The 17970-nt window shown below is 39.4% G+C and overlaps 1 protein-coding gene and 1 long non-coding RNA gene across 6 annotated transcripts in view; both read left to right on the top strand.

The window, feature by feature from the left end:
* Positions 1-11499, top strand: part of crtc3 (CREB regulated transcription coactivator 3) — a 35462-nt gene extending 23963 nt beyond the window's left edge. For 2 of the 5 annotated variants that reach the window (XM_043245901.1, XM_043245899.1), the window contains 9 exons: positions 1652-1690; positions 2062-2147; positions 3002-3051; positions 3135-3352; positions 4076-4341; positions 5558-5797; positions 5917-6000; positions 6086-6284; positions 7608-11499. In XM_043245901.1, coding sequence (XP_043101836.1) covers positions 1652-1690; positions 2062-2147; positions 3002-3051; positions 3135-3352; positions 4076-4341; positions 5558-5797; positions 5917-6000; positions 6086-6284; positions 7608-7813 — 1388 coding nt within the window. In that variant the 3' untranslated portion in view covers positions 7814-11499. Of the gene's footprint in view, positions 1-1651; positions 1691-2061; positions 2148-3001; positions 3052-3134; positions 3353-4075; positions 4342-5557; positions 5798-5916; positions 6001-6085; positions 6312-7607 lie in introns of all 5 variants that reach the window. The other 3 variants (XM_043245900.1, XM_043245896.1, XM_043245897.1) reach the window with 2 other exon arrangements.
* A 597-nt stretch (positions 11500-12096) lies between these two features.
* Positions 12097-13453, top strand: LOC122348232. The gene is made up of 3 exons (XR_006251283.1): positions 12097-12192; positions 13025-13120; positions 13213-13453. It is a non-coding gene; the product is annotated as an uncharacterized LOC122348232 (long non-coding RNA).
* The last annotated feature ends 4517 nt before the right edge of the window (positions 13454-17970 follow it).

Genomic DNA, 17970 nt, shown 5'->3' with positions numbered 1-17970 from the left:
CCACAGGATTTCTGTGGTGCACACAAAACAATGCCTCCCCATTGATTCATTCTGTGCTTGTGGTCACAGATTTCTCCCGATATACTTTTTTTTTTTTTTTTTTCTTTCCTCCTCCTCATGGGGTGTTTCTTAAAGAGACAGTGGACACTAAGAAGCCATTTTCAGTTCCCCCCTGTGGAGTGCCCCCAGTCTTCAGTGGGTGGAGTGTGAGTGTGCACTCTGAATGACTCATTTCAATGAATCAAATGTTTGTGAGAAGACTGAACTGAACTCAACGGTCCAAAAGTTTGCATTTTTGTATGTTTTCTTTTTAAAATAATCAATGTTTTTATTTTTGATAAAATGCTTTTCTAAAAAAATTAATAAAATCTATTAAAAATTGTATTTATTTTATAAAAATCCACAAAAATATTAAGCAGCACAACTGTTTGAAGCATTGATATTCGTGAGAAATCTTTCTTGGGCAGTAAATAAGTACATTAGAATGATTTTTGAGGGATCATGTGACGGTGATGACTAGAGTAACAGGTGCTGAAAATGTAGAATTTAGCTTTAATTTATGCTTGATGAGCAAATTTTCAACTTTGCTGAGGTTTTTTTTCACTCCAGGCATCAGAAGAGGTTTTGTGTGAAATAATGAATTACCATTAATGCTGAAGGTTTGAATCATTTTAAAAGTGTATATTAGACATGTGAACAGTTTCATCTGGTTTGCGTGAAGGTTGCATTCAGAATATTGTAGTGATGCTTGCTATGTTGTTTTAAATCATCAGAGAAGCCAGTGAGCTACAGTATATTCATAAGTGATATTTTTATGGCATAATCCAAATATACAATAGAGAAGCAAAATAACCACTGGGAGAAAAAGAGGAGGGAGGCGTTCGTTTTAATTTACGTTTTCACAATTTCCCGTTAAAATTGTATCAGTGATATCAGTGGTGTTCCAGAAAGCAGGTTACGTGAAATGCGTATGTTTAAGAGTAAGTAAACGGATAAAACCTCAACTTTCAGGGTATGCTAGTAGCCATAGCAACTCTCTGAAGATAACCTGCTCCGGAGTAGGTTATGTTTCAGGGTTAGCTTTCCTCAGAGCTCTCAGCGCATGCGTGCGCGCTCTACTGACGAAACTGCAGTGTGCGTGACAAATTGCGCACAATATATTACTACAATAAAGTTCATTCACAAAACATGAGTATGATGGTTTTTATTTTCACTCTGGTTACAACTTGGACTAGGTTTTGTGGATCAAGAAATAATTACGGTACTTTAGACTAATTCATTCATAAAGTGGATATTAGACGCACAATTTCAGGATCGGTTTGAAGTAAAAGCTTGCAATTAAAATGTTAATCATGCCATGTCACATCTGATGTGTTAATGCACTGCCTATTACATCAGCAGCGGTTCACTTAGCTATTTTAATGCTAATATGCTGAAAGACGTGTGACATGGGTCAGTGTCCAAGTGTACATGCTCTCAGTGTGTTGTTTTTTTTTTCTTTAAACCCCATTCTTTCAAATGTTTTCTGTCACTCTCCACTGTCTTAGGCTTGAAGAGCAAACCGCATATGGATGGGTGGAAAAATTAAGTGTAAATGCGAAACGATGAACCGCTCTTTGATCTAATAGGTCTTTCTGTTTCTCTCATACAGCCAGCATGAATGAAGCAGAGGTGGACAGTGCCGGAGATGGTAAGTGCGGTGTCATGTTTGTTAACTCTCTGTCATGTGTTCAGCTCACCAAAAAAAGATTCACCCGTTCAATGCCATGATCAGCCCTCACAGTGCTCTGCTGTGGTTTGCTGTAGCGGGCTGATGGATGGTGGTGGTGTTGTGGAACAGTTGGTGTCCCCTGCTGGCGGTCTGACTCAGATTACATGTCTCTTGTATACAGTAGTTTACACGCATTCAAGACTTGTGCATCTCTCTTTTTTATGTTTATTTGGTAATTTGGTTAAAGTTGTTTGTTGACAATATGAATTTAGTGACTTAGATGTGCATGTAAATAGACAGGATGCTAACAGGGATGATTTGAATTATTTAATTTTTTTTTCCTTTGCCAGTGTTCTCATTTCCTGCTGTTCCTAATGAGGAGAATCTGCTTGGAGTAAATAAGCCACTGCCCAAACAATTATGGGAGGCCAAAAAGGTGAGTACATGTGGGAATGTTAAATGCAAAATTTCAAGTCTTTCGCAGCATCTGTAACACAATTCGGGTTGTGACCAATGACCTGTTTAAAAGCAGCGTAATATTGGCCATTATTACTAGCAAAATAAAGACCAGTTTCCAGTAGCACGTTAGTTTTTGATTTGACTTTGTGTACTGAAATTGCGTTAAAATCTTTCGATTATGCATTTTGTTCATGTTTTACCCAGTAATCTCGCTCATGATGTTTTGCTAGTATTTATTAGTCTAAATTCGTCCCATAAGCCAATATACAGTATTATGCCTGCCATCATTGCCTGACTTCGATCTAGTTGAGGAAGCAATTATATTAAAAGCAGCTTGTAAAAGATTTTGCTCTTGTTTTGCTTTCATATTATAGCATATATTCAAGTACGATCTCTAAGTTAAATATGTAGGTTAGAATTTCATTGCCCATCAGGAATTGGATCATCGTCGTTTGGTATTTACTGCAGTCATCATGTGTGAGTGGTTGAAGCTTGGATGTGCTATTACTCAGTCCTTGCACGTCATCAGAGAAGAGATGTGATTGTAAGGACAGCGGCATGTTAATGTTTTAACAGAGTACTTTTTTTTCTTTCTCTTTAAAGAAAACCGTTGCGTGTGGATACTGCATTTTATGTTAAAATAGGAATCAGGTTTGATTTCATGAAGAAAGAATCTTCGTGCTGTTGATTAAAGAAAAAAAAAAGTTATTGATTTGAGTGTGATGCCGTTTTGTTTTACTAGATACAGTACTAATTGTTTGTCTGTAGATAGCAGGCTGGTAAATGTCTCTGAGAGTGTGGATGTGTAACGCACATGTTGCCTGGTTGCAGGTGCAGTCTCTGTCCTCCCGGCCAAAGTCCTGTGAAGTGCCTGGAATCAAGTGAGTCTGACTGTACATGTTTACTGGTTGCTTATTAGATATTAGCTGTGAGTTTAACATCGTCCCTCTCTGTTTCTCTGCAGTATATTTCCATCTCCAGAGCAGAACATAGGTTTGTCTCACTACCAAGGCACGTTAAACACTGGCGGGTCTCTTCCTGACCTCAGTAACCTGCACTTCCCCTCTCCGCTGCCCACTCCGCTGGACCCCGACGAGGCTGGATATCCCAACCTTAGCGGAGGCAGCAGCACCGGCAACCTCCCCGCAGCCATGATGCATCTGGGCATCGGAAACTCACAAGGTTAGTGGGTTTACTATATGTGGCATAAACAGACACATTAATACTTGTACTGGTTTTCACACATGCGTAATCTCATTCACGCACAGTCTAAGACTAAAAAGAGCTTTTGTTTGTGACCGAATCGTTATTCAAGGAGGCTCGTTTGCTGTTAAAGCATCTCCTGGCTTCAGAAGAGCCTGGCTGAACACTCCGGTCTTTGTTTAACGGCACACTGTAGGCTTACACTGTAGGCGCTTTCTGGGGAATGAATGCCATGTGTTTTCTAAAGGGCCACATCCATGCAGAAGACCACAGCTCTCCTCCTCCACCCCCAACCCCCCTTTTTAAATCCATCCGCCATCTGATCGCTCTCTTTGACTTCCATTCTCTTGAGCTTTATTCTTTCCATTCGCTCTCATGTCTGGGAACAGGGTGCGCTGGGATGTTTCTTCTGCCTGTTTCAGCTGTGCTGCTAGCTGATTGGCCGGTCCCCAGAGACACAGCTGACCTTTAACCCCTGAATTGGCTGCTCATAAACGGCTCTTTTCTCTCTCGCTCTCGCTGGTCCAGTAACCTGCAGACAATTGCTCAGTGTCTTTTCTGAGGAGTGGACATCAGGACAGGAGCCGGCCTGCACGCAGTGACTCATAAAGCCATTATTGGTTTATCTCAGTTTCATTAAGGCGGTTTAAGAAGTACTTTTGACCCCTGGAGCTGATTATGTCATGTTTGTTGTCCTCTTAGGGCTGTCATCCTCTCTAAGCAACCCTTCCATCCAGGCATCGCTCACCAACTCTCAGCTGCACTCGTCTCTCAGCAATCCATCAATCCACACGTCTCTGCGTCTGTCCTCGCTGTCCAACCCTCCTCCGACGGGCATGGCAAGTTCACCCAGGAGACGGCCGGCCCCCATTAGTCCCCTCACACTCTCTCCAGGGGGTGATCAGAGGCGAAGCCTGAGCAAGCAGCTCTCCCCGACAATGTCGCCCTCTCTGTCCCCGATCACACAGGTGAGAAAGTGCTCATTAAATCTCCTCTCCCAGCGTTTCATGTTCTCCGGTGGTGTCTTCCTCATCCACAACATTAACTGCTTGCAGCTCTCAAGTGTGCATCTGACATTGTTAGACTTTTCTGGATTGCAAATAAAAAAAAAAGAAAAGAAAAGAAAAGAAAAGAAAAGAAATGTAATTATACACTACCGTTTTTCGCTGTGAATGCTTGAAGGCACACAATCAAATGTTTGTTGATACATCATTAGTCATTAAACCACACAGCACAGACCAATTTTATATATATATATATATATTAGCGTGAGAGAATAGGTAAGGGTCTTCGAATTGCACCCCGCTGATCATTTTTGATGCTGCAATTCTTTGTAACAGATTTCTGTGTTGAGCTCAAATGGTTGCACCGTGTAACACTTCAAATTGGTCTGGACTTTGAGGCACAACCATTTGATTTCAAAGCTGATTTCTCTGCTACAAATGAAACTGCCAAATAGTTCAAACATTCAAGTAGTAGTTGAAATGAAATTTTTTATTCACTTTATGTTCTTTCCTTTAAAAAGAACAATATTATGAAACTGTAACAATAAAAAATAGGTTATCTTATGTATTTAAAATGCAGTTTATATGTGTAATGACTAAGTTGAATTTTCAGCCGCCATTACTCCAATCATTCTTATATGCAGATTTTTCTTATTCTTAAACATTTGAAAGGTGGTGTATGAGCAATTGACGTCTAGACACTGTAGTTAAGTAAAAAATGTTTTTTTTTGTAACATACCAAATCGGAGGCAATTTACAGCAAGAACAGTGGAAGCAAGATTGAAATCAAAATGCAATCTAATTGAAATGGGAATTTTATATCCAGCCTCAGTTATTAATTTTGAAGGAGCTCTTTTCCATACAATGGTTGTTCATAATTACCATGTCTGTCATGCTGCTAAAATGAAAATAAATGCAGTTTAAAAAAGTCAATATACCCTGTGTAGCATTTTCAAAAATCATCTCTTTTGTATGAAACACAATACTGAACCAGATGGTAGTGGCATCTGTAAAACTCAACTCCATCGCTCATGTTTATGTATTTGTGTACTTTTATATATTTTGTGCCCTGTTCTTAGAAATGTGGCAGCTGGTTTGTTGTTCATTTTTGCCAGGAACAGGGCGTACAGTAGCCAAGCTCCCAGTCAAATGATTTTTATGACTCTACCGTTCTCTTCAGGGGGTTGCGTTGGACACCAGCAGCTTGCCGATGGAGCCGCCCCCTCCCTATCCCCTTTACCAGCAGACCCAGCAGCCCCTGCAGCAGCAGCAGCCTCCTCCTCAGTCCCATCCGTCTATGCAGCAGAGCTCCCAGCATCCAGGGGTGCAGCAACGAGCCACCGGTGGCCAGCAGCAGCAACAGCATCACCAGCCTGTGTCCCCGCTGCAGAATGTCCAGCTCGACTTTAATTCCAGCACTGTGAGTTCCCTCCGGGACGTTAGTAGATTCAAGCAGGGATCTGAAGGGAAAGACACTGTTACAGATGCTGTTTATTCTTGGCTGAACAGAAAAACACTAAATCTTGTTTTTGCTCGCAGCACAACAGCATGGGAGCATTTTTCAACGATCCCTTTATGGAGCAGCAGTTTTCTGGACGTCAGTCCAAGTGTTCGTCCTATCAGGTAAATCTAGAAGATCTTTAGGTACACTTTAGGATTCCCAAGCCGATCATGTTTTGCAATGAATATCTTGTGTGTGTTTAAACAGCAGGATCAGTATAATATGTTGGAGAATGTCATGAGCTCTATGGCTGGAGGGTTTGACCCTTCCTCCAACCTCTACTGCTCCCAGACCGCCCTCATGGGCTTGGGTGGTAGCCATGGCAACCTGCAAGACCATCTTCAGATGAGGCCCAACATGCTCTACTCTAATTGTGGAGGAGGAGTGCCCAACATCATCCTTACAGGTGCGGAAGATCAGACAGCAAGTCATTGTGAGTCATCATGAGAATTGAATTTACCCTCATGATCAGCTTTCAAAACACTAAATCAGATTCTTAAAATGAGTTTCATTCATGGGCTGAAAATGGAAATGACAATAACAAGAAAATGTCTGATGATTTTTAGTCGTCCGACAGCTGACTATACAGTGTGTTCCAAACTATTATGCAAACATTAATAGAAAGTGTTTTATTTCTTATATCTCTATCTCTTTAGATAACTGATACCAGTCTCAGACAGGTTTGAGGAGTAGTTTTTTTAGGTAATTGGTGAACCTACTTAAAAAGTTTTTTCCGCATTATTAAAAAGTCATAGTCCTCAAGCAGTATATGTACGTGTATGTTCATCTTCTTGATGAAAAGTATGGTTTAGTGCAACTTCTTGCAAAAGGCGTGAAAACAACTATTATCTTGCAAAAGCTGAACCGAGATTATTTCAAGATCAAAAGATTTTTGAGCAATTTAGAGCGCAGCAGAGCTTGATCAAATAAAGTCTTATAAAGACGCATTTTATTCAAGCAAATTCATTTTATTATTTGGCAAAAAACCTCCACACTGTTAGGCAATCAGACAGGTGTTTGAAGCTGCTGGTGTTTCTCTGTGCTGGCTGGCAGTTGAGCATACCCATAGTTCACAAAGCTCAGGCTTTTCATTTTCAGAAAGGTATTTCTTCCTCCCCGTATTGCGTGAAAACTGTTGTCTTTATTAATAATGTGAAACAACATTCTTCTCGTAGGTGCATAATTGATTACAAGAAGACCTGGCAAATCTCAAACAAACCAGTTATCAAAAAAGACATGAGAAAAAGACTTTATATGAAAGAAATTTAAGTTTGAATATTTATTTTACTAAAATCCTCTTTACAGGTCACTACCAGTGTAGTTTATATACATTTTTTTTTTATTTTCTAAAGCTTGGGGTCATGATAATTTCTTTCAACATTTAAAAAAAAAATAATAATTAGGGCAGCATGTATTTGATTAAAAAAAAAAAAAAAAACAGTAAAAACACTAATATTTTTAACATATTTTAAAATGGAAATGAACAGTTTTTTTTCTGTTGTGTTTTTGTAATTTATTTTTCCATGTATTAAATTCCTGTGAAGGCGAAGCTGAAATTTCAGCTGCCTTTTACTCTTGTGTCGCATGATAATTTTAACCATGAACATTTTGGCATCCCAATTCATTTGTTTTGAGTTTCCCAACACAAGAGGAGTCCAACAGTATGTTAAGACCTCCGTACTGTTTTCCGTTCCATTGCTTATGTAGCGTTTTTTGTTCTGTCTCTCAGACGACTCCAACCCGAGCCTGTCTAAGGACATCAGCAGTGTGTTGTCTGCAGTCCCAGAGTGTTTGGACTCGGAAGGAGTTTTTCCCCTGGAGGATGAACTACGTATTGAGCCTCTCAGTCTGGATGGACTGAGCATGCTCAGTGACCCCGATATGGTCCTCCCTGACCCCTCGGTAGAGGACAGCTTTCGCAGCGACAGACTTTAAAGAGCCACATCATGCATGTATACATACAAGTCCGTGAACATGACGACTAAAGCACAGAACCTATAGCACTCAGACTTCTATAAGCATAAAAAAGATCTTTACATTTTCCCAAACGCAAAGCTCGCGCATAAACACTACACGTTGATGTAAAGTGAATCAGCACGCTTGCATGAGTCACCCAGACGCCGTCTCTCGCCGGCCGCCATTGCTCAGCATGCTCCATCTGCCTCCCAAGACACCTCCGTTCGTCGCTTAACAGATGTGCGAAGCCAATCAGGGCGCTTCACGCGCGCTTTGATTTGTAAAGACAATGAAACAAACAAACATGAACCTGTCGTGCATCTACTCCTTGTGCCGAGTGACAATCAGAACACAGAAGCCATAGCAATGCCAAACCGATGACTGGATCAGGCTGTTGCATTGCTGGTCTATTTCGAAGCCATGCAACCAAAAGAATGTGCTTGTTTTACACCTTGCTTTTGGATGTTATTAGAAGGTCACAGCGGCTTTCGGTGACATTTCGATGGCAGCCCAAAGGATAGGGGCGGTCCTGAATGCGGAGACGGTGAGAAGACGATGATAATATGATGTGTTACGGAACAGAAGGAGTCGACAGCCGGCCTAATACCAGCCCATATTGATGCACCAAATGCTGTGATACGAGACACCAGCAGGATGGGTTGAGCTTTCCCCCCTCGCCACGCCACCAGAACTCTTTTTTTTCAGTACAGAAACAGAACATGTTCGGTATCCTGAACCGTCTGGTTCGTAGCAGACTAAATTAACCAGCAGTCTCTGGTGTCACTGCCTGAAGCTTGAAGCATGCCCTAAGCTAACCGCATGATAACGCTGTGGTTTTCTGACCAATCAGCGATCACTTTGCTGGCACGTGGGTGAGCCAAAGCCGCTCGTACACGCTCAGTCCGTCCTTCAGAATGTGGCCAGTCTCCCTTACTCAAGTGACAGAATTCAATGAATCACGCCTCTCCTCCTGCGCAGTCACGTACTATCGAAAGAGGAGTGTATATGATGTGTACAGAGCGTTATTTTGCATATTTTTTGTATAAAAGGAAAAAAGATAAAAGAGAGCTTTGCCACACACACATATATATATATATATATATATATATATATATATATATATATATATATATATATATATATATATATATATATATATATATATATATATATATATATATGCCTCACAATTTTCTGTCTGACTAGAATGTATTTTTGAAACAGAAAAAGGGCAAACTGTTTACAAAGATAAAGTTTAAGAACTACGAATTGTGAGTAGGCGCTGAAATTTTTATGATCTTTGGTATAAATCTAAAAGAAAAACCTTTGTATTTTGCTGATATTGATCCAGTCCATAGTTAGCGAATAGAAGCTTTGGCTATGCAGATCTTTAGCACAGGACTGTCTCAGATGGCTGGAACAATCTAGACCATAAAAAGGAACTATTTTACTTGTATATTTACTATATCTTTGTGCGTATTTCAGATTTTATACAGACTTGTAATGCGGCTTCTGATATGTCAGTTGTATTTGTACTTGTTTAATCTGTTCATGTTCTCTCCCTTCGAACTTTTGTTGTGGACGTCTTCTTTTGTGAACGTTTGTTGTGATGGTATTTCCCACCGTTGTTCAGCATGGGCCCTCTCTCTGCAGCTCTGATCTTTTTGAGGGGTTTTTACGGGGACAAAAAAAAAAAAACTTTGGGATTTTTATAATGTCATTAAGAGGTGTGATTTGTGGACGTGGAACGCGTATCATTGTTATTGCTCATGTTGAAGTTTGCACTGATCTGAACAAAATCGATCTTTTGGTTTTAAGCAGTAGTTTTGTTTTTTGTTTTTTTTGCAATGATGCGAAGATGTTGGCTCTTTTTTTTTTTTTTTTTTTTTGTGGACTTTTCCGCATGTCACGCATGTGAGGACTTTGAAATGAATGCAGTATATTTTGTGAATTTCTAGATTCAAATGACCAAATATTTTGAGATGAAGAAAGATATCTAAATATAGCTCAGGAATGTATTTTTTCCCCCACCATATCGTGAGTGGTTTTATGTCCATCTCTTGCCTCTTGACTGCCAGATCCGGGCAAAATGTTGCCAGATTCCCAGAGAAACTGTTATAACCGAGATCCAGAGACCCAAAACACACTCTTCTCTCTGTGTTGTTATCTGTGTAGCTTTCTATTCCACTTCTGGAGGTTGGTAATAGAAAACAATAACAATGTTATATGTGTGCCATGTCCACAATATTTTGTTTTGTTTTGTTTTTGCCATGTATTCATGCATTCATCCAGGTCATTTTAGAGTTTTGAGTTCAAAACCATTCTTCTTCTTTCTTTTTTTTTGAGTCAAATCAATCAAGTCGCTTTTACTAAAATTCTAATTCTATTTGTTTTGCATTGTTCATTGTGGTCCAAGTAGGCGAGAAGAGAGGATGATTGACACAAGCAGAGATGTAAGGTGTGGTGACATTAGCAACATTTCATGGGTAAAAGGGTCTATATCCCTCTATGAAGCACGAAAGTCACTTTCAAACCAAGCATTTTTCTGTTGGGCAGTGCGGGGAATCTGCGTGACCAACTGCGAAATCTACTTTTGCCGAAAATTCCCGAATGCTCACATTTCTTTTGAAATGACTTAATTTAGCCTAAGAAAATTAGCCAAACAACGTAATCGTGACCGCACCTTTTTAAACTTCTGTATTGAAGTTTTGATAAATCTGCTCCCCCCATGCACAAAAGGCTTTTGCCCCTGCAGCTGCAGTCTCTTAGTTTTGTACCGGCGTTCTTTAGTTCTAAAAGAACCTGTTTATGAGTGAAGCAGACGGAAGTGTTGCACTGTCGAGCATGTTTGGCTGCATTCTGTTTCTGCTGAAAAAGTGTGCGTCTTTTTATGTAACTAGCATCTTTTTATTGTTTCTCATTCTGTCATCTTCTCGGTTAACAATGAGCTTTTTCGTGAATATTAACAGTGGCATCACATCTTAAGATGAAACGGTCTGATGGTTTGTTTTCATCACTCATTCTCTCTCTGGGAGGTGTTTTTAATCTTTTCCTGCCTTATTCTTGCTCTTGACCACTCGCTGTCCCTCTTGAGTGTACTGTGATACTTTTCATTTTATTTTTTTATTTTTTTCCATTTCCAGGCCCTGTGCTCTAATGGCAAAAAAGGTGTTTATTGGCTTTTTTTATGTAGTCTTCATAATAAGATTGTAGTTATGTTTCTTCTGTTTATAGAAGGAATTCATTTTTCTTATTATGTTTTTGTTGTCTTTTTTTTGTCACCTTTTAAGAAAATGTACAGTTATATTATTTAAAATATTTTCTTGTCCACTAGTGTTACTTCCTTTTTTTTTTTTTTTTTGTAATATGCCATATTAAAATCTTTCTTTTTCTGATATTACAGATTTACTAAACCAGAGGTTTTTAATCCTAAACCTAGTTACCCACAGCGGCGCGTATATTCTTCAGATCTTTCTTGTTTAACACCTCTGATTACAATTATTAGAAGAGATCTGTGAGAGATTTACAGAATATGCACTGCTTTGTGTTTCCAGAACCCAGATTGAAAACCTCTGTACTACACCACAAGGCTTTGGTTTGTGAAGTATGTTATAGTGCTTTCCTTTGATTTAATATAAACAAATAAAACTCTTTACTGGCTCAGACATCTGCTGTGGATTGTTTTTTTCTTTTCGTCTGACGTCAACTTTCTGGTGTCAGCCATTTTCTCTTCACTTGATGTCTTTTTATGCTCAACCACTAGATGGAGGCAGCAAGACATTTCTGATAAAATGCTGAGAAATGACTTGAAAGACTGCAGTTTTGCACTTGAAGATCAGATGTGTGTGTGTGTTTGTGTGTGTGTGTGTGTGTGTGTGTGTGTGTGTGTTATGTACACACACACACACACATTTTATATATTTATATTAGACCGACAGACAGACATCACTCTCTTGCTTTCCAAAGCATACTTTGAAAAGTATGCTTTTCACTGTAGAAACAAAAACTGAAGACATTTTTGTAAAGACTGCACTGTTAAACTCTGAAACCCCTAAAAAACACTAAGCATGAAGGTTTGAATTCCTATGCATTCAGATGAAATCCTATCTGCTTTGATCTAGTTGATCTACTAGCCTCTGGTATCTGGTAATCCATAGCATGACACCGTTAGATATTATACAGTGCTGGTACAAACCGCTGTGGGCCGGTCCTGTGTAGATGTTTTTATAAGGTGTGAACAATCTGTCTGGTTCAAACGCAGCAAAGCGTGTAACATGCCTCAGATATGTGGAGAGATGCCCTGGCAAGCCTTTCATTACTGCGATACAGTACTCCCGATAATGGATTTTAAAACACAGGTAAGCTTAGTAATAACATGTTGGACAGCAGTGAGAGGAAGAACACGATAAGAGCACGCTAATCTCTTTCACCGCTGGAATTCACATAAACTCTCAAAAGCCAGCTATCGCTTCCTCCACTCCTGTTTACTCAATTTTCTTTCATTTCTGTTTCTTAATTAAAAGGATGTCTAGATACTGCGGTCAGAACAAACCGTTCTCATCTGTGACCTTTTAATAGTTTGTTTATAAGAAAAAAAAAAATCCCTCCTTTTTGTAAAGTTGGTATGTTTGTTTTGGGGGTTTCCACTGAGCTTGTTCCCTCTGGCTGGATGTTAGCTGACGTGTAGGTAGCAATTACATTATATAAGTTTTAAAACATAAAGCATTTATTATAAAATTAAACATTTTTAATTATTAAAGTTTTAGAAGGTAGACATGATTAACAAACACTGGATGATGTGTGTGACACAGAGAACCTAACAAAAGAGTGAACTGTATAAACCCTCCCAGGTGATTGCAGTCAATAGCAAAAAGCTAAAGAAAACCTAAATATAGTCCAAGTACTGGATGTCAGTGTATAATGTTGGACTCAAATGTTGCACATATGTAAAACTTTTGGTTAAATTGGAGAGAAATGTAACTTTGGTTATTTGACTTCTTAAATAGAAAGGGATTTCACTTCTTAAATAGAAAGGGATTTCAAACGAGTGTATTTTTCAGTAAAGGAATGAGATTGAAATTGATTGTTTTTTTTTCCCCCAGGATGTTGGATACCATTTTTTTTCCATGTCTCTTCTTAGTTGAATAATGGCTGATTTTGTTATTTTCAAGTTGTTTTGTTATTATTTAGGAAGGATGCCGGCAGCTCCCTGACCTCTGACCTCAGCTGAATGTGATGATGGGCACACACACACATCTGCTCAGAGTCTTTCAGTTTCATATTCTGGTGAATGAAATCTAAGCAGCTTGAAATCACACATTCAAAGTAACCAGACTCTTTTCGTTCTCAGTAACTCTTATTATATTTTGTTTTTGTAGATAACCACTCGCACCTCAACCCTCACTGGGCTTGTTAAATGAGCTCGAACCCTCGGGATGTGTGCTGTAGAGATTCAGCTGAGCTCTTTTACTCACTAATTGCTTTGCCTCGTCCTGCTCTCAGCTCTCTGCACTTTATCCTCAAGAGCCATGTTTCTTTTTTGCACTCATTTCTGATAATTCTTGCTAAATTTGTGCTGCCTCAAGTGTCTTATTACTTTTCTGGTTTATTAGACATCAAGTATTATAAAGCTAAATGTGATGTGAATATTACTGATATGGATTAAACTATCATTATCAATAACAATGCTGTATGTTAGATTATTGATCCAAGAAACTGAAACCAGTAATACTTTCATGTGTCCTAAAAACAATGAAACTTAAACACTGGCCAATTTAGTGTTGGAGGTTTGATGGTTAAATTTGACCAGCCTGGTGATCTTGCGCTGTGGACAATGTGAAACATGCATTGTTCTCTAATGAGTGCACCTTCGCTGTCTTTCCCACATCTGGGAGACTTACGGTGTGGAGAAGAACCAAAGAAGTGTCCCACCCAGAGTGTTGCTTGTCCAGAGTTAAGCATGGAGGTGGATCAGTGATGTTTTGGGCTGTAATATCATGGCATTCCTTAGTCCCAATACTGCTAGATGGGCACCAAGAACTGCCGAACCATTCTGGAGGACCTTGTGCACCCATTGGTTCAAACACTGTATCCTAAAGGCGGTGTCTTGTATCAGGATGATAATGCACTACTACACACAGCAAGACTGGTGACAGAGTGGTTTAATGGACATGAAAGTGAAGTTGAACATCTCCCATGGCCTGCACAGTCACCAGAACTAAGCATTATTGAGCAACTTTGGGTTGTTTTGGAGGAGCGAGTCAGGAAACGTTTTCCTCCATCAGCATCACGTAGAGACCCGGCCGCTATTCTGCAAGAAGAATGTCTCAAAATCCCTCTGGCCGCTGTGCAGGACTTATATCTGTCATTGCCAAGACCAACTGATGCTGTATTGGCCGCAAAAGGAGCCCTTACACCATACTTGTATCACCAAAATTGTTCTATCTCTCTTGCTTCATACAAAACCAACTGATGCCATCTTCCAAATGTAAATGACCTTAGAGATCTCCACTACTAATATTCCTGTATTATTGTTGCAGTTTTTAGCTTGTTGCTAGGCTGACCATTTTGTACATTGTAACGGACAATTTATTTTTATTAGAAGCTTATCTGTAGTAGATGCAAAGAAGATTATAAAATAATTCTAAATTAATATTGCATTTCTCCATAATTATTTATTTGTTAAATAGATATGTAGGGTAATAGGAAGTCTGTCATCACAAAATTAACATTGATAAGGTTATCAGAAACTCTGTAAGTCTCTTACAAACCTCTTTATTTCCGAGTGACAGTGTGCTCTGTTTCATCGTTGGCATAATTCAACTTTGAAGTGACTTTTCTGCATCACTGACTTTAAGGACGTTTGATCATGTCTGATTATTCAGTCCGACCAGTCTAATTTTGTCTAACTTGTTGCAGGGCCCCTGAAATCAGTTTTTTTCCCCCCTGATGAATGTCTTGTCCTTGTTAGAAGTCTGGGAGGTAAGTAAGCAAGACCTGATTTACGGTTACTTCCCGGACACACTGCAGGTTTCGTCATTCATTTGCCACCCAGTATTATAAACAAAGGGGCGAGAGCCTTTTCCACAGGTCGTTCAGAATCACTGTGTGTGGACATGACTTCTATTTCATTCTGAATGTGTCTGTGACCGTTAGCTAAACATAAACATACAGTAACAACAGCAAGTCCGTCAATAACTTTCTCCAGGGATTTTTTTCAAACACCAACGCTCACTAGAATAAATTTAGCACATAGTCGCCTGGCTGCTTCTTGGATTACAACGTATTGGCTTAGTGGTAACAGAAATAGCCAACACTGATGTTGGATCAGTTAACCACCCCAAAAATAATGCGCTATATCAACTTTGGATGATAAATACTTAATTTAGGAAATGACATTGGTGGGAAATAAATGTAAAAATTCTTTGAAAATTAAATTGAGAGATTACTTTCCTATGATAACCAATCTAAGTCTCTTAAAGAACCCAACTTTTTTTGGTTCGTCAAATTGTGGAGGTCCACTTAACTCTATGCCAGCTACCGCTAGGATTGTTATTTGTATGTTATGACAAAACAGGCAGATTTAACCCATTAGTGTGATTAAGCTCCAGCTGAAGTGACGGCCATGCTAACAGAAGATTGTCTCACACGAACGTGTCTACTGACACAAACACTGACACTGTGTAATCACCCTGTGTTGAGTCAGAGCACAGCTGTGTTTAAACACATTGTGTTTTATGAAGCTACTTAGAAGCAGTTTATTCACCCCAATCTCCTCTGGTCCCCTTCCTTTCCTGTATCTCTGTGTTTCCCAAGGACCCCATTAAGCAAATGGTCGGAAAGGCTGGACTTGCGTTTATTTGTCCTAGAGTGTTATCAGTAAATCTCTGCAGAAGGATGCCTGATAAAGTGATAGAATCAAGGAGGGGAACTCCATATTTTATCACGACAACTCTCGGGACGTGGTTTGCACAGCTATGCTACTGTGAGCGTGCAGCCATGACGCTGCTGCCAAATAGCATACGTGAAATTAGCCATAGCACATCTAGACAGGTGGAGCTAGGGAGGTGAAGGTTCATACGTACACTCACAAACTTCCCTTCTCTAATTCCATGGAAGTGCATTCTGCTTTGTCGGGTTTATAAGATTATATGGACAGACTCAGCCCTTAGATTTTAACTGAGAAAACCAATCCACAAATGAGTATGCTTCAGGCTGCTCCATATACCACGAAGCACCACAACTGTGACGATAAGGCAAATGACGTTTAATTTATCCCAGCACACACAACAAAATTAATTATAAAAATAATTATAAAAAGACAACAAAATGGTCACTTCCTGATAAACTGGCACTAAATATCACTAATAAAAGTGGGAGAAGCCACTGAATATATTTATTTTCATATATCATTTTCACTTTATGCTCTTGTGCACATACATTTTTTGGTGTACATGGAGGAATCAAGTTAAAAGTCAAAATCCACCTCAAGCTAATTTTTTTGCAAACTACGTTTTTTATTAATTTCTGATGTGATACATCAAAATGCACATTTAAGCAGGGTGATGGGATCGTAGCTAATGTCATTGTTTATTGCAGCGGTTCTCACTACGTGTTTTATGCCTGCAAGAAAAATTCAATTTGTTGTTTTTGTTTTCAATTTGTTGCTTCATTCTTGCCTTCCACACTCATTTACTGTCATGGTGTTTGTGCACATTTCTGGATGAGATGGGAAAAAAAAACCTCTCACACATCTGCTGCCCTCTGGGCTTTCACACTGTGAGATTATTCCAGCTACTAAGCAGCTGTTCTATATTTTAACCTTTAGCTGATGATCCTCTGAGATTTCGTTCCAAATCACTCAGCTATTTACATCTTGATGAGCAGAGCCTCGTACGAAATACCTCCCGGGTCAAAATAGTTGACGTGCTTGTTAATTTTCCTATTAAACTCAATTTGAGTCAGAACATTGTTTGGTGTAAGTGTTCTCTGAGCTAAAAGATGTCATGAAACGATCTGTCAACACACGATTAGTGGTTTTGGGTTCCTCTACTAGGAATGAAGCATGCCTTCTTGCAGTGCCTTGTTTGTAAAGCTTAAACATCATGTATTCTCAGATGGAATAACAGGGAAAACAGCTGGCTATATATAATATTAGTAGTTGTTACCTGTCAACCATTCGCTACATCTGGCGTAAAACAACAGGAGGGAGTCCTCCTCCAGAGACTTGTTATCATTACTAAAACTCTCAAACATTTGTACTATCTGGCTCTCAAGGCCTTTCCCGAAAGAGCCCTCACCATGCAGTCATTCCACTCTCGCATACCTAGTAACTGCACACAGGGAATGGATTCATTTGCACTGTGGGATACATCACCACTGCCACTAATAAACAGCATGCAAGTTGAAGGCTGGTCAGGTTGCCAGGGCAACTATTAAACTTTGCACTTGCCGAATGCAGAAGAGGTGTGTACGGATACATCTTCATCAAGAGAGAACGTGTAAACTAGCTGCTGTTTGTATATCACACACGGCGATCATGTATACGTTTGCACGCGATGCTTGTATATGGAGTGATTTATGTGTTTAGGTGTCTCTTCCTTAGCCTTTTAGTACCTCCCCAGTTCTGGAAATGAATTGTGAGTGGTTTTATGGTTTCCAGAGCAAATATATTTAAGATATATCGCACAAACAGATTACTACAGTGCCGCTGAAATTCAGACTGGCAGCACATCCATAAATGTTATTGTTTTATACAACAAACGTAGACAAAAAGTCTATTTTTGCTACACAGACACGGAAAGCTGGGCTCCTTTCTAAATCTTCTAATCAGCTGAATGTATGACGTTGTGACTGAAATCATGTACTGAGGAGGTACTAACGTCACAACCGTGCAAATGTATGTAGTTTGAATGATATCCAGATATGGACTTCCCCACATGCTCTGTGTTTTCCCCTGTGACCTGGTTTCTGTCTTCTGTTGATTTGTTCATTATGTTCAGGTGTGTCTTGTTAATTATCTTCAGTTACCTTCCCCATATAAGTTGCATTCTGCTCTTTAGCCTTCGTCCGTTCTCCTTCCGTATTATGTAGTGTGTTTACCTGTTCTCCTGAATTACTGTGATTATAATTGAGCT

The sequence above is a fragment of the Puntigrus tetrazona genome, chromosome 7, assembly GCF_018831695.1.
Source record: "Puntigrus tetrazona isolate hp1 chromosome 7, ASM1883169v1, whole genome shotgun sequence".
Lineage (NCBI taxonomy): Eukaryota > Metazoa > Chordata > Actinopteri > Cypriniformes > Cyprinidae > Puntigrus > Puntigrus tetrazona.
The sequence above is the reverse complement of the archived record's forward strand: the minus strand, read 5'-3'. Positions and strand labels throughout refer to the sequence as shown.